The following is a 15,227-nucleotide window of genomic DNA, read 5'->3' as shown; positions in this document are numbered from 1 at the left end:
TGAATGTCTATATGAAAGCAGGCCGCTTTGAGATCGAGGACCGTGAATCAGTTGTCTGAATCTAGTAATGAGATATTAGACTACAGGATTACCTTTCAAAACTTTAGGCAGCAGATGAACTTGCTCAGTTCTCTGAAGTCCAGAATGGATATCTATCCCCTGTCTTCTTGAGGATGAAGAAGTACCTTGAGTAGAACTCATTTCCCCTTGAGGTAGAGGTACCAGATCTACTGCCCCCAGTTTGAGGAGTCACTCTACCTCCTGCAGGAGGATGCTCTCATGAGAGGGCTCCCCAAAAGAAGATGGGTAAAGAGGTTAGGGAGGAAGAGAACTGGATGGTGTATCCCAAAGAAACAACCTCTAGTACCCATCTGTCGGTTATGATTTCTGCCCAGGCAGGCAGATAATGAGAAAGTTGGCCTCCACCGGCAAGGGAAAGACCAGAGGAGTTGGGCAGATCTGGAGAGACAGTTGGTGCACCGTTCTTAAAGGTCCTGTCAAAAACACCAGTCCCAAGGGTAGTGGTGTTTGGGAGGTGGAAGACAGTTTACCATGGGCACCTTTTCCATGTGTCCTCTTGCACGGTGGTTCATACTGTTGCTGGTGATAAAATGGAGTTGGGGTGGCCATCTGAGCTGTGGCTTATGGGAATAATATGCAACCTTGCCTTACATCAATAACAATCTGAAACCTTTCCATGTCACCACTCTCTGTCCTGATGCAGCATGCAGACTCGTCATACAAAGCTTTTAGCAACTTAATCTCTGCTGAAATTCCATAGCTTCTCAAGATCTTCCAGAGGGCTTCTAGGTGGACATTATCAAACACTTTCATAAAATCAAAGAACTCTACGCCTTTCTCAATAAGTCTTCTCAAGGTGAAAATCTGGTCTGAATACAACCTAATGAATCAAAATCCTGAGTACTTTATCAACATCAGTTTTCAGCCTATTCAAAATAATACTGCAAAACACTTTTCCAGGTACAGATATGAGTATCATCACTCTCCAGTTTTCAAAAATAAACTAGTCCTCTTTTTTAGGAAATTTGTAGATCACACCTCTTCTCCAATCTTTAGGAAGGATATTCTTTCCCCAAAGCATTCTGTAAGCCTGCATATGTATCACTTCCTTTCCAGTTTCCAGTTTCCAGCATGTATCTTATCATAACCACTCTTCAGGTGGTTTATGGCCTCAGTTACTTTCTCAAAGACAAATTAGTGATATAGTTATGTCTACTATTTCTTCCCATCTCAGTGTGTGTTAGTGGTTTTAGCTGGTTGAGCACAACCTGGAAACATTCCATCCAATTGGCTTCCGTCTTTCCTCTCTGATTAAAATTATACCATCTTGAGTTGTCATAACTCCTCAACCATTTGAGAATTATTATATCAGTTGTTTATATACTAGCAGAAGCTTTTTAGAATTCCCTCCCTTGTATGTCTTTTCAGCTTCTCTTGCTTTACTTCCATTTATTCTCTTACCTATCTCTACTGGGCAGTTTTGTTAAATTCTCTTCTTTAATTCTTTCTTCTCTTCAATGAGCCTCCATATATTTAGTTACAGCTATTCTTTCTTAGACCTTCTCATCCCCGCTGTAGTAATGGCTGCATCTACACTTGCTTCTTTGAAAAACTGCCATTGTTCTTCTATGTCCTCCATCAGTGACGTCAGATCTTCAGATTCTATCAATAAGTTGCAACTTAAAATGTGCCTTCACAGCTGGATCTAATAACTTTCTAGCATCATGCATACCCTCTGCATTGCCTGGTGTTAGCTTCTTTATTTTTATTTTGATTGTCTCAATAACAAGATGGTCATTTCCATCTGCACTCATTTAAACCCTGGCATTGAACAGTGATCTTCTCCAGCACCTATTAATGATCAAGCTGTTTCTGGGTGAAGCCATCATTTGATCTCTATGTCAGTATAGGTCTTTCCTTGTGTGGAAACAGCATACCCCCAATACAGCATTCAACAAGGCAGTTATACTGGATGGTAATCCCACGGGTCTTCCAAAGCCTAATACTGTCACTAAAGGATCTCATAGCCCCTCAGTACTGGGCCCCAGCGGGAAGGGTACAAATGAGTATAGGGGTAATATTCCTTCATACAGGAGTAGTTAGAAATGCTGGAAACTCCCAATGTGCTTGTCCAGGCTCCACCCACTCAAGCAGTGCCTCAGGGTATAGTCCAGAACCAGGTGTCCATCGTAGTCCTCTTCTGACTCTGAGGAGTAGATCACAGAGAGGGAGTCCTTAATACCAAAGGAAGCGGTGGTGACCTGCCTCTACTTGTTGACGGTAACAGAGACAGTCTGGCTTGACCTCTACTTGTGGATGAGGATGGGTATCATAATGAAATAGTATCAACTGAAGTTCTGGGGCTGAGCTTTGCAGTCTGGAGTGGAGAGATGACTCCAGTTCTGGGAGTAGTAGAAGGTCTTTCAGAGTGGAGTTGTGAGCCATAGCTGATGGAGTCATTTTCATAACTCGGGTCGTTGAAGTAGAGGGTGCCAGATCTAGCAGTACCAACTAGGATTTTGGTGTCAAAGAAGCAGTCCCATTACCAGAGTGTGCTGCAGTTTTCCCTTTTGAAATCTTGATTTGGTGCTTCTTAATGCCAGATGGTCCCATTCCAGAGCACAAGATTCCTGATGACTTGGTTTGGAACTTTCCTTCACACCTGGAAGGCTGCCATTCTTTCTTCCTCATACAGTCATTTACAGACTTGAAATGGGATTGAGAACATTTCCTTACAACCAATTAGGGCCTCATTCTACAAGTCTTCCACATCCAAACCTCCCACTGACTTCAAATAAATTTTTGCACATGAAGCAGCTGCAGGACTGGGACTTAATGTCTCTATTCAAAATTACTTATCATCTCTTTTTTTTCATGCAATTTTTCTGCTAGAGAAGAGAGAGCAAGACAAGTGTATTCACTACACACCTCCACTGAAACAGAATTTCTGAAATATCTATCCATACGCAGCTGTTTGGCATACACCATGCTTGAGAGATTTCAGCATAGGCAAGCATCTTTCCTTTCTTTTGAGTACAGAAGGCAGGTAAGTGAGGCTAACAAGGACTATTTTCTAGTTCACCAATTAATTCAAAGCAAAGTTCAATAGTATATAGCTCAAAGGAACAGAACAGGATATTTTTCTAGCCTATTGTAAGAGAATGTCAACAAAATTCTGCACTTACTTATGGTTCTAAGGGAGTGTATGCCTCCAAATTTTCCTCTCTTGGTACCATTGTGATAATTGATAATTTTTTAAATGCCAAGCTAAAATTTCACACACAAGGTGCAAAATGACTGGGGTACTGGTTATTAAAAATGTAGATACCACTGCCATAAGCATCTTAAAATATTATACATGAGACATATGGGAAAGAAAATGATACACAGTACAAAATAAATTAAAATGGATGATTTTAGATAAAGCACTAAACAGAGTTATTCTAAAACACTGGATTATTAAAAGGAAAGAAACAATTTACCCAGGATTTATCCTTTACTATGTCATTGGCTTGGTAGACTCTAAAAATACATGTGGCAATACAATTTTGATTCATGACCACCATAAGAGGCATAGTTTGTACAAGTAAAAAATAACAGTGGAAGAAAAATGCCTACCAGTGTTGAAAAGAAGCATGTTTCTGTAAAGTTCAGAGGTCATATTCAACCATGGAGTCACAGCAGGGATTAATTTGATCCTAGAATCCTAGCTAGAATTGATTCCACTTGAATGCAAAAATCCCATCAGCTAAAAGGTGTTTCTTGAAAAAGCCTGCAGTAGTGTCAGATAATTACAGCCCTTAGGGGCTATTCCTGCAGTCCTTTCACACATATCACCTCCATTGACACTACTGAAGGACTACAAGATAAAAATCATCTTGTCCTTAAAATAATTAGAATTTTGACTGGATTCCTGTATCCACTTGAAATGAACTCTGGCTACCCAGACACAGAAAACGTGTTCAAGCACAGTTCATTCTTGTAAAAAGATTAACCCCCAAGATGCTGCCAGGATAAGTGTCGGCTTGGATCTGCTGTGCATGTGTCTAAAGTGGAAGTTAGGCCTGTCCAGTGTCTAGTCTGATTTGTGCACTCAAAGGCTTTTCAGAAAAATATTTTCCTTCATGAATCAACATTTTTTACTTTATCACAACAGTCTTCTCCCTTCTCCTTTTTCTCTGTCCCTTTACGATGTGACTAGATACCATCTATATCTCTGTGTTTCCATAAATGTATACATGAATTCCAAACCTGAGGTCCTCAATTGACATGAAAATCTCTATGTAAACTTAGTGACAGTCTTAAGAAGCTAATCATACAGGTTTACATTGCAGGTTGAAAAGAAAAAGCACATCCAACTGTTGTGTAAAATTGTTAGGGACACTGGTAAAAAAAAAATCACATAATTGCAAACAAGAATTACAATTTTTAAACTGCTAAAAATCAGTCAGCTGAGGCCAAATTGTAGCATTTAGCCACTGGCCTGAGTAAGAGCACTGCAGAGTTTAGGGAGACATTGTACCACCAGTATCAGAGGGGTAGCCGTGTTAGTCTGGATCTGTAAAAGCAGCAAAGAATCCTGTGGCATCTTATAGACTAACAGACGTTTTGGAGCATGAGCTTTCATGAGTGAATACCCACTTCGTCAGATGCAGGATCACCAGCTGTCTCTGATCTGCTTGATACAAGGCAGACTGTAGGTTGCACCATCTTTTAGAAGTGCATCCAGCCTCATCTGAGATGATGTGGAAGGAGGGCAGGGCCATATACCCCTTTTGTGTCAAGAGGAACCACAAGAAGAACAGTCTCTAAGTTCCTCCAAACAGAGAGACTCTAAAAGTGTTTAGCTCTAATGCAGGCCAGACAAGGTGGGAAAAGGTTTCTGTCATCTCCATGCCTCATACTCTCTGCTTCCTTGGAAGAGCCAGGCACAATCTGACCTTGAATTCATATGCATATTGTTACTGATCAAGTGTTTCAGAAAGCTAGATTCCAAGGTGTATTTAAACGTGTGTACTAGAAAACATTCAGATAACAAAATGGTAGTTTTTAAAAAAAAGTGGCAAGCAGGTGGCATTTGCATAGCATGTCTCTTGACTCTAGAGACAGAAACCAAAGTTTCTAGAAATTGACATATTATTATTTCTATTACCATAGTGCCTAGGAGTCCTAGTCATGGACAGGAATACACTCTGCTAACTGCTGTACAAACTGAACAAATACAGTCCATCTTATTGCCTTGCAGTTGGATTATGCCATAAGAATTTGGTTCACTAATAGGGTTAGTTTTTTAAAGCTTCTGCATGAGGTTTCACTAGCTAAGTGGAGTGAATATGCATCTCTCTGCCCACTGTAATTTAATTGTAATAGCTGAAACAGTACAACATGTCCCTTTCTCCCCGCAAATAAGACTGAAGAGTGGAGTATCTGGTACATCCGACGAAGTGGGTATTCACCCATGAAAGCTCATGCTCCAAAACGTCTGTTGGTCTATAAGGTGCCACAGGATTCTTTGCTGCTGGTACATCTGAGTACAAACATGAATAAAACCTTACCGGTGGTCCAGGAGGTCCAAGTGGTCCTTTGCTAAATTCGGAACAGGAGCAAGAATGAGGAAGAGATGGGCAACTTTCCTCATCTCTCTGAGGAGAAAGCAAAATAGTAAGTCTGTATTCAAAATATAAATTCAACAGCTGAGAATTTATAGATCAAGACAACAAATATTGAAAGGAAAATTCAAAAGCTCCTAAATAATTTAGGAGCATAAGACCCATTAACTTTCAATGGGACTCTTTTCCAAAGACAATTAGGTCCTTTTGAAAATCCCACCTATCGATTTCATGAGAAAAATTGCAAAAATATTTGGTTGTGATGTAAGAAAAAAAAAGTACAATGGTAGTTTAAAAAAAGGATTCTTACCAAGGCAGGAAGTTCACAGCATTTGTCTCTATTGGCCCAGGAGGTGGTACAAACAATGTCAAACATCTGTAACTGGAACTGTTTGAAAAAAGGAATAAAGTGCAATGTGTCCATTAGAAGTTCAGTGAAAAAGGGAGCCATTGCAAAGGGGGGCCATTGATCAGGGCATGCAGGAGACTGATGACAGAGACACGTGAATAGATTTAAAGCAGCAGGTCACAAATATGTCAACTTTAATATAAAGATGGGGGGAAGGGAGTGGGGTTGACCACCCTGTCCAAAATACCAGGCTTTAAGGGTTGAATGGGACCATGCCTACTCCTTCTACTGAATTCCCAATTTAGCCCCTTGCTGCATCCCACCACCCTCCCGCCTCAAGGGGGAATGGGACTACAATCAAGGGGGAGCTCTGTCTGTGAAAAATAAACACTTCCTCTTATCTCACAGGTCATGTGCTCAGATTTTCTCTGGAACCTGTTCCCCTGAAGCCTTTTACTTGCACTGGACACCCACCACAAGTTGTGACAATCTTTAGTGACATTTATTACCACTTCCAGTTTTATTTTATTTTTTAAATTAACTCTTTTCAATGCTTATTATCCCCAGCTACCAGGGCTCGGGATACCATGAGGAAAGCAAAAACAACAAAACACAACACCAGACATCTTGCCAAATGCACTCAGAGGGAAAAATTCCTTCCTGACCCACTAAAATGATTGAGTTAGACCAGGTATCAGCAACCTTTGGCATGCGGCCTGTCAGGGAAATCCGCTGGCGGGCCAGGATTGTTTATTTACCTTCAGTGTCCGCAGGTTCAGCCGATCGCAGCTCCCACTGGCCGTGGTTCACCATTCCAGGCCAATGGGGACTGCTGGAAGTGGCACGGGCTGAGGGATGTGCTGGCCGTCGCTTCCTGCAGCCCGCATTGGCCTGGAACAGGGGACTGCAGCCAGTGGGAGCTGTGATCGGCCAAACATGCGGACGCTGCAGGTAAGCAAACCATCCCAGCCCTCTAGCAGATTTCTCTGATGGGCCGTGTGCCAAAGGTTGCTGATCCCTTGGTTAGACCTACAGCAAGCTTAGAAACCAAGCTCTGATGGCTACCCTATCTATACGGCAAAAGAGGTGGGGCTACTTTCAGAATCAAGAATGGCTGATGTGTGTCTAGCACTTAACACGAGAGAGTGGGTTTGGTGGAGCCATTTGGCTTCTTTACCTCCCCAAATTGGCTAATGGGGACTAAAGGAGGTGGAACTTTGTTCCACTTTCCCCAGCTCAAGCCCCACTCTACAGTGTTCTGGGTGGGGAGACAGGAAAAAAAAGAAAGGGAACCTGGTAACAGAGAGCACCCTGCCCTCCAACCAGAACCCCAGAGAGTGGCCATTTCCCTGCCAGCCCAATCAAACACCTCACCCCTCTGGCTAAGTCGGGAAGAGTCAATCTTAAATGGGCTTGCACACCAGGATATAATGCAGGAGTTTGCCAGGGTGGCTCTTCTCAATACAATACATTTTAAGTTGGTACAGAAAATGCTGATTTATTACAGAAGTCATTGACTGTATAGAATGACAAATATATATAACAGAAAGTAAATGAACTGAGAAACAAGCCGAAAAAAAGAATGGAGTTCAGAAACTTCACACTGTGTCACCAAAGATGATTCAGCATATAGACTGACAAATAATATTTGTCATAAAAATTGCGATCCTTGTCCAGATACAATGGTCTAAAATTGACTGTTCCTTTCACTACTCACTAAGGGCCCAGTTCTGTGGGCATTTGCCCATATGGGTGTCTTTGTTCACCTGATTGGTCCTACTGATCTCACTTGGCTGGTAGCTCATGTGCATTTCTCTTAGCAGACATTCATAGGAATAGCCCCATGGACTTCAACAAAAGTACTCACTTCAGTAAAGATAAGTGTGTCTGTAATCATTTGATAGACCAGGACCTAAGTTTTAAAATTGAAATACTTTTATATGTAACAGAAATCTCCATGCTACTGCTACCATATTAATTTCAATCAGACATGTTATTTAAAGGTTCCACTGACATTGTTTCAATGCCAGTATGGATTGGGTCAAACTATGATTTCTTTGTGAATGGAAAGATTTACTTAAAACTAAATCATGCCTAAGGGTACTAAAATTAACTCTGTGTGTGTGAGAGAGATATTGTAATATTAGATTCACACACACACACGTGCGTGCCACTTCTTATATATCACATATTATACACTCTCCACTACATATGCATACACTTACTTTCATTTTCTCCAGATTAAACAATCCATAGATCCACAGTGATAAAATATTTTCTTGTAAAATAAGGAATAAATAGAAACAGTGATCTGAATTGCTTTATTGTGTTCATTTAAATATTGAATGAGTCAATATTCTGATTTTAAAATGTTATGTATGTGGGTTGATTCTTCTGATTCAAGCTAAATTACTTAACAAAGCTTTCTTTGCTGTTAAACATTTATTCATAGCTCTCTTCATTCATAGCATTGTAGCTTCCTGAAGCTCCGATCCTGGAAGCAGAGCCATGCAGACAAAAGAGTCTGCCTGAGCTGAACTCACTGAAGGACTGCAGCCTAAGGTTCTTTTATCAGATAACCCTATTGCAATTATCTTTTTACAATCCATATACACTGACATACAGAGTAAATACAGAAAATACATAGCATATAGCAGTCGCAGGGTGTTGGCGAACAAACAACAGGCTAGGGCCGAAATGAACAGTCCAGTTAATGCAGTCCCACTGGAGGGCTCAATTATATGACAGCTTACAGAGCTCCAGGATACTATACTGAGAGCTGGTCACAGAAATATCAATGAAACCATATTCTGTAGAAATATAATTTTATTTAATGAAAAAGCAGGGGGGAAAGTTCTGACAAGATGTTTTGACATTTTCAGAATGAAAGTTTTGATTTTGTTTTGAATTTTTCAAATTTTATAAAAACAACAAGGAGTCCGGTGGCACCTTAAAGGCTAACAGATTTATTTGGGCATAAGCTTTTGTGGGTTAAAAAAAAAACCTCACTTCATCTGAAAAAGTGAGGGGTTTTTTACCCACAAAAGCTTATGTCCAAATAAATCTGTTAGCCTTTAAGGTGCCACTGGACTCCTTGTTGTTTTTGTGGATACAGACTAACATGGCTACCCCTGGATACTTAAATTTTATATTAGATTGTGAATTATACAATATATTTTTAAAGATGAAATTGGAACAAAACATTTAGATTTTGCTGATACAACGTTTTGATCAACCTGAAACTAAAATGGTTTGGAATTTCCTTTGTAGAGAATTTCAGAACTTTCAGTTTTTGTTCCAATTTAGAATTAAACCAAATTTTGAAATCCTGAAATCCTTTGCAAAACTAACTTATCCACAACTGTAACCAGACATTCTTATTGTTCATGTGTAACACCAACAGACCCTGATCATCAAACGGGATCAAACGGGAGACCTCTGGAGCTTAGTGCATGAGTCTCTACCGCATGAGCTAAAAGCCAGCTCGCTGTTAGCTAAGGCTAGGGTGACCTGATGTCCCGATAAAATCAGGACTGTCCTGATATTTAACCCTTTGTCCAACTCAATGTATGATCGGGAAACCATTTGTCCCAATATTCAGGTAAGGAGATGAGCAGGAGGGAGGCGCCGACTCTATGGGTGCTCCAGGGTTGGAGCACCCACAAGGAAAAATTGCAGCCAAGCTCCCCCCTCCCCTAGTGCTTCCCACTGCCTAACAGCTGTTTGGCAGTGCTTAGCGCTTTCCAAGAGGGAGGAGGGAGGAGCAGAGACATGGTGCACTCAGGGGAAGAGGTGGAAAAGAGGCAGGGCAGGGGTGGGGACTTGGAGGAAGGAGGGTGGATGCTTGGGTGGGAACAGGAGTGGGCGGGCACCCACCTGGCAGAGGGGAAGTCTGCACCGTAGGGGTGGTGGCGGATGGGAGTGTGAAGAGGCAAGTGGCGGGTGGGAGGGAAGCTGAAGAGGTGAGCAAGTGAGAGGCCGGCAGGCGGGCGGGGAGAGGGGTGAGGAAGTGAGCAGTGGGTGGGTGACTGAGGAGGGATGCAGCAAGCCAGCATGGGGCTGGGGATGAGGAAGGGCGTGTGGGGGGGGAGTGAATGGGGAGGGGGACGGGACCTGAGGCAGAGTGAGGACGGAGCCTGGGAGGAGCGAGGGTGGACTGTGGGCAGGCCTGATGGCACCCCAATGTGTCCCAAAATTTTAACGTTGTGATCTGGTCACCCTAGCTAAGGCTGTAGAGCAGACTCAATCTCTTTCTCTCTCTCTTAGTGGTCTCAGGGCCACTAGATGGGACAGAACACCACCCCCAGGAGGTGTGTGGGTTACACATGCAGAAGATTTTACTACAGTAGTTACTGTACTGTTACTGTATCTGTAACATACAGTAAATTAATCTTGGCTCTACTTCAGTAATGCTAACATTTGACTCTGTTGCTTATTTTAATGGTCAGAGCTCCAGAGTGTTTAATAATTTGCTATTTTTTAGGATTTGGCTCAAAATCTTCCAGGGTCAGTTTAGCCTTCCTGATGCTGGATTCTCTTGAATTAATGCCACCATTTCCCTCTTATTGGCAAAGGAAAACAAAAGTATTATTAATTGTTCCATTGGCTATCACGTAAGGAGGGGCTTCAACATTACTAGGCACTTACCTAGCATGCGTTGCCATAGAAACATTTGAGAGTTTCTCCTCACAATACTCTTGTGATGTGGGCAGGGCCGGCGCTTCCATTAGGCGACCCTAGGCGGTCGCTTAGGGTGCCAGGATTCAGGCGGCGGCATTTTGTGCGCTCCCCACAGGGCACACGGGAGCTTTGGTTCCACTCACGTCATGCCGCCAAAGAAGGACCTTCTGCCGACGTGCCGTAGAAAACAGCGGCAGGCAATTGAGCAGCTCAATGACTGCCGCTGTTGCCTGCGGCATTTCGGCGGAGGGTCCTTCTTCGGTGGCACGATGGGAGCAGAACCAGAAGCTCCAGAGCGCCCCGTGGGGAGCACAGAAAATGCTGCCCCCCTAATTCTGCCTAGGGCGCCAGAAACCCTAGCGCTGCTCCTGGATGTGGGGAAGTATTATTATCCTCATTTTACACTGAGGAACTGAGGCAGAGTGAAACAAAGGGCTTGTCTTCACTACCGGGGTAAATCGATCCAAGTTACGTTATTCCAGCTATGTGAATAACATAGCTGGAGTCAACATAGCTTAGGTCAACTTGCTGGGGTATCTTCATCGTGCTGCCTCAACGGGAGATGCTCTCCTGTCGACTTACCTTAATCTTCTTGGAGAGATGGAGTACCGGAGTTGACCAGAGAGTGTGCTGATGTTGATTTAGCAGCAGCAGCATTGAGCTCCCCAGTAATGAGGACAAGCTCTAAGGCTCAGAATTTCAAAGGTATTTAGGTGCCTAACTATCACTAATTTAAACTGAAATGGGACTGAGGTATTTAAATACCTTTGATCTAGATCGAAGTGACTTGCCCAAACTCAGAGTTTTCTGAGTCCCCAGTCCAGTGCCTTTAACCACAAAGCCAACCTTCCTCTCTTAATGGGACTGCTTAGATAACTGCTACTCATCATGAATAAGAGGGTCAGACCTGGACCTTTAAAGACTGGTGATTGGACATTTTCTTGCAGTTGTCTACAGAGGCATATATATACATATGAACACACACATTAGGGACAATATTAATAAGAAAAGGAATTATGTCTTGAGCTGCATGATTACAGTCTTATGTAAGTTGCCATGTTTTCCATATGAACACAGCAAAATTTTTCAGTGAGTGGGTAGCTTGTTGAATGACTTTTCTTTTATAGATTTCCAGATTCCAACAAAAGTCACCATTTCCTTCCCTTTCCCTTTACAAAGACCTCTTTAATTCCAAAATTTTCTGAGTTTGCCTTTGTCTGTTACTACTGGAATGTGGCCACAAAGGTTATTCTGTTTAATGGTCTTTAGAGGCAGGATATTCAGCCATCATCATCCATAAGCCTGAGACCTAAAGACTCTCTTTTTCCCCAAAGAAATCTATTCTTTGAGTAAATATATTTTTTACTGGACTGAGTTTTTAAATACAATCAGAAGTGATACATTTTAAATATGAACCTCAGTCCCATTGAAACCAAGGTCAAGGTCGGGTTCAAGGTCAAGACAGTTCAAAGAGAATGCGCTGAGTTGACTAAACAGCTGATAAGTTGATATACTTCCATGTCCCACAAATTGTCCCCTCCAACAATGAAATGCAACTATAGAAGACATGATGAAATCCTGGCATCACTGAAGCCAATAGTAAACTCATATTGATTCAACAGGGCCAAAACCTCACCCAAAGGGAATGTCCATTTTAGAAGATTTGGACAGATAAAGATAAATCTTAGATATAAATCAATTATTTAAAAAATGGTTCTGTAGCGAGGTGCTGCTGTTCCCCGCCGCCCCAGAGAGGGATGAGCCTCTTTGGACACCAAAGTGGGTGGAGCTAGTGAATCCTGCCCCCGCCCCCCACAGGTCACGGCACAGGACAGGAAGTATAAAAGCCCAACCCCAGACCTCTCTAGAAGAACAGCCGCCAGAGATGCCAGACGCCTGTGGCCTAGCTCCCAGTTGACAGACCCCAGTAATCGGCGGCCGATCCGGAGACTGGCCAGATTGGCCGATGCTGGACGCTGACCAGAGCCTGGAGGAGCTGTGAAGCCTGGCCCTTGCAAGTTACCAAGATGAGCTGCCAAGCCTACCCCTCACCAGTTATCCTGAGGAACCCCTGGTGCTTGACCCCTTAGAGGACACCATCCGGACCCAGGTACCTCTAGAGGGGGAGTTAGGAAGTAGCCCAGGGGCAGCCGACCCTAGTCTGGCTGCAGCACTGCTAGTGCCAATGTCAGTGTGTTGCGGCCAGGATCCCCACTGATGCAGCAGCACGTCTTCTGCTGCTGCTAGGGCCCCAGGCTGGGACGCAGTGGAGTGGGTGGGCCTGTGTCCCGCCCCCACAACTTGTGGGTGGCAGTCTCCCCCTCTCCCAGGCCCTTTGGAGTCAAAAGTCCAGACTCGCTGAATATAACTGTTTGCTCAGCCCATCTGAGGACCTGAGCCCATGACTCACTACTGCCCGCCGACCAGGTGTCAATAACTGCTTTGTTTTGCCTCTACTGCTGCCACGGTGAGAGACTCCCACAGCCAAGCTAATTCCCCGTCACAACTGAAAGTAGTGAGGAGTGTGGTTCCCCACCATGCTGGAGAGGGACAAGCCCCGGCCAAATCCCTCTACAGTCTCCTTCCCCAGGTCATTTAAAAAAAATAATTTGCAATGGAGAAAAGAAGATTAAAAATATATGTAAACATCTGCTCAATTTAAATTGGGATGAGAACCTTCCTAATGGAGTAAAGGAATGCCTGTCCTCTTGCACCTGACATCAGCAGGGACCCATCCCTTCCCCCTGGACAGCAGCAGAGACAATGGGAGATTGCTCAGGGCTCTGGTAGCTGCTCAGCTCTGTGTGGGGGCAGGCACCACAAGGGAAGGGGGAAGTGAGTGGAGGGAAGGCCCTAATCTACTTCTTCTTCAGACTCTGGAAGATCATTTATATTTTTAAATATTTGAATATTTACTATTTTTAAAAGTGTTAGGAATGCCAGGAGAGGCACCCATGGAGACAGTCTGTGTAAAACCAAAGAATTTATGTAAAATCATTGGGAAGCAAGCCTAAGGCCAGACAAATGTTAAAGGACCGCAGGGAATTATACACACAGGGAAGTTCAGAATGATCACTGATAATCATGTTTAAGTGATTTAGGACCCACAAGCCAGGGACGACTTTAGGCAGTGTGGGGCCCAATTTGAACAGTTTCAATGGGGCATCGGCAGGGATGACTTAAAAAAAAAAAAAGAAAACCACATGTAAAAAAACACATGAGGCTTGTACTCCAGCTCTGAGTCTTCAGCGGCACTTCAGCGGTGGGTCCTTCACTTGCTCCAGGTCTTCAGCGGCACGGAAGGACCTGCTGCAGAAGTGCTGCCGAAGACCCGAAGCACAGCCAGGTAAGTAAACATGAAAAAGGCACCTCTAGCCAGGGAAGGGATTCTCACTGGGCGCGGGGCCCGATTCGGGGGGAATTGGTGGAATAGGCCTAAAGCCGGCCCTGCCACAAGCTATGCATATTGTTAACTTGTGTAATGAGGGTTATTTGGGGCATCAACCATCTCTTTCTGTACAGTACTTTGCACAGGGGGATTCACTTCTAAATATGTGTGTGAGCAAAAAATCTAGTTGTGGAGCTCATTAATCAAAATGGTTTTGCCTAGATTGAAGTCTGTAACAGGTTTTCACAGAATTTCTATAATGTAACTCTGTCATAGCTGAGCTCATCCTGTTTCTGCTAAAAACAAATTTGTGGATATTGCATGCTCAACCTTAAGAATTCTCTTATGGTTTAAACATTGCCTTTGTTTCACTTACTGGTGCAGAGTTGTCCCTTTGTCCTCGGGATCTGACCATTCTTCCTAGCACTTCTATCCCATCAGAAGTAATATTCCCTGCTGCATTAATTGTCTTCTCGCTCACTTGCTTGCAGTCAATAATAATTTTGGCTGTAGTCTTGCTGATAACAACATGCAACTAGGCAAAAAGTAAAGATATTCAAATACACATAGAGGAGACCAAGGAATTTGGATTACCAGACACAGTGAGCATTTTTAAAATGAGTTGATATTATATTAGCTAGTGGAATTAAGCCTCTTTTTCTGCCGATGGAATATCTCCTCACCCCTGTGCAAAGGGCCCATATAAGGACTATTTGCCATCTAAGTCCCACTGAGCCCTTGATTTTTGTGCTACTTAGTGGTGTGATGGCCTTTTGTGAGCCTGTCGCATAGGACTGTTTTTCACCCAAAATGTTTTGCAGAGGCTTACAAAAGACAAATGGACTCTACCAAAAAAAGTAAAATTTACTAAATAATTCGGACAAAATTGTCAAATAAAATCAGTGTGAAAGTTTTACATTCAAAGATCAAAATCCCCTATTGATTCACAGAACAGGAAAGCCCAGGGAGTAACAGCACAAACCTCCCCGCACTGCCCTGAGAGCTGCGCTAACTTTCACCCTGATGTCCAACATTAATGGGCCTTGAGACAGCTGGGCAATACCCAGCACACAGGATTTCTCCAGTCACAACCCATCCTGCACCTTATACACACACACAGCCCACCTTGAGGCACCATCTGTGCCAGGAGCTTTTTTGTGGGAACTGGTGCGCAGAGCTG

The 15,227-nt window shown here is 43.2% G+C and overlaps 1 protein-coding gene across 2 annotated transcripts in view; it reads right to left on the bottom strand.

The window, feature by feature from the left end:
* COL14A1 (collagen type XIV alpha 1 chain) overlaps positions 1-15,227 on the bottom strand; it is a 175,969-nt gene that overhangs the window by 50,007 nt on the left and 110,735 nt on the right. For both annotated transcript variants that reach the window (XM_050940487.1, XM_050940490.1), the window contains exons 34-36: positions 14,424-14,582; positions 5,941-6,018; positions 5,577-5,663 (exon numbers count right to left, since the gene is read on the bottom strand). In XM_050940487.1, coding sequence (XP_050796444.1) covers positions 5,577-5,663; positions 5,941-6,018; positions 14,424-14,582 — 324 coding nt within the window. The remainder of the gene's footprint in view (positions 1-5,576; positions 5,664-5,940; positions 6,019-14,423; positions 14,583-15,227) is intronic.

This window comes from Gopherus flavomarginatus, chromosome 2 (assembly GCF_025201925.1).
Source record: "Gopherus flavomarginatus isolate rGopFla2 chromosome 2, rGopFla2.mat.asm, whole genome shotgun sequence".
NCBI classification, from domain to species: domain Eukaryota; kingdom Metazoa; phylum Chordata; order Testudines; family Testudinidae; genus Gopherus; species Gopherus flavomarginatus.
Note: the sequence above shows the minus strand (reverse complement) of the source record. Positions and strands in the feature narration are given on the sequence as shown.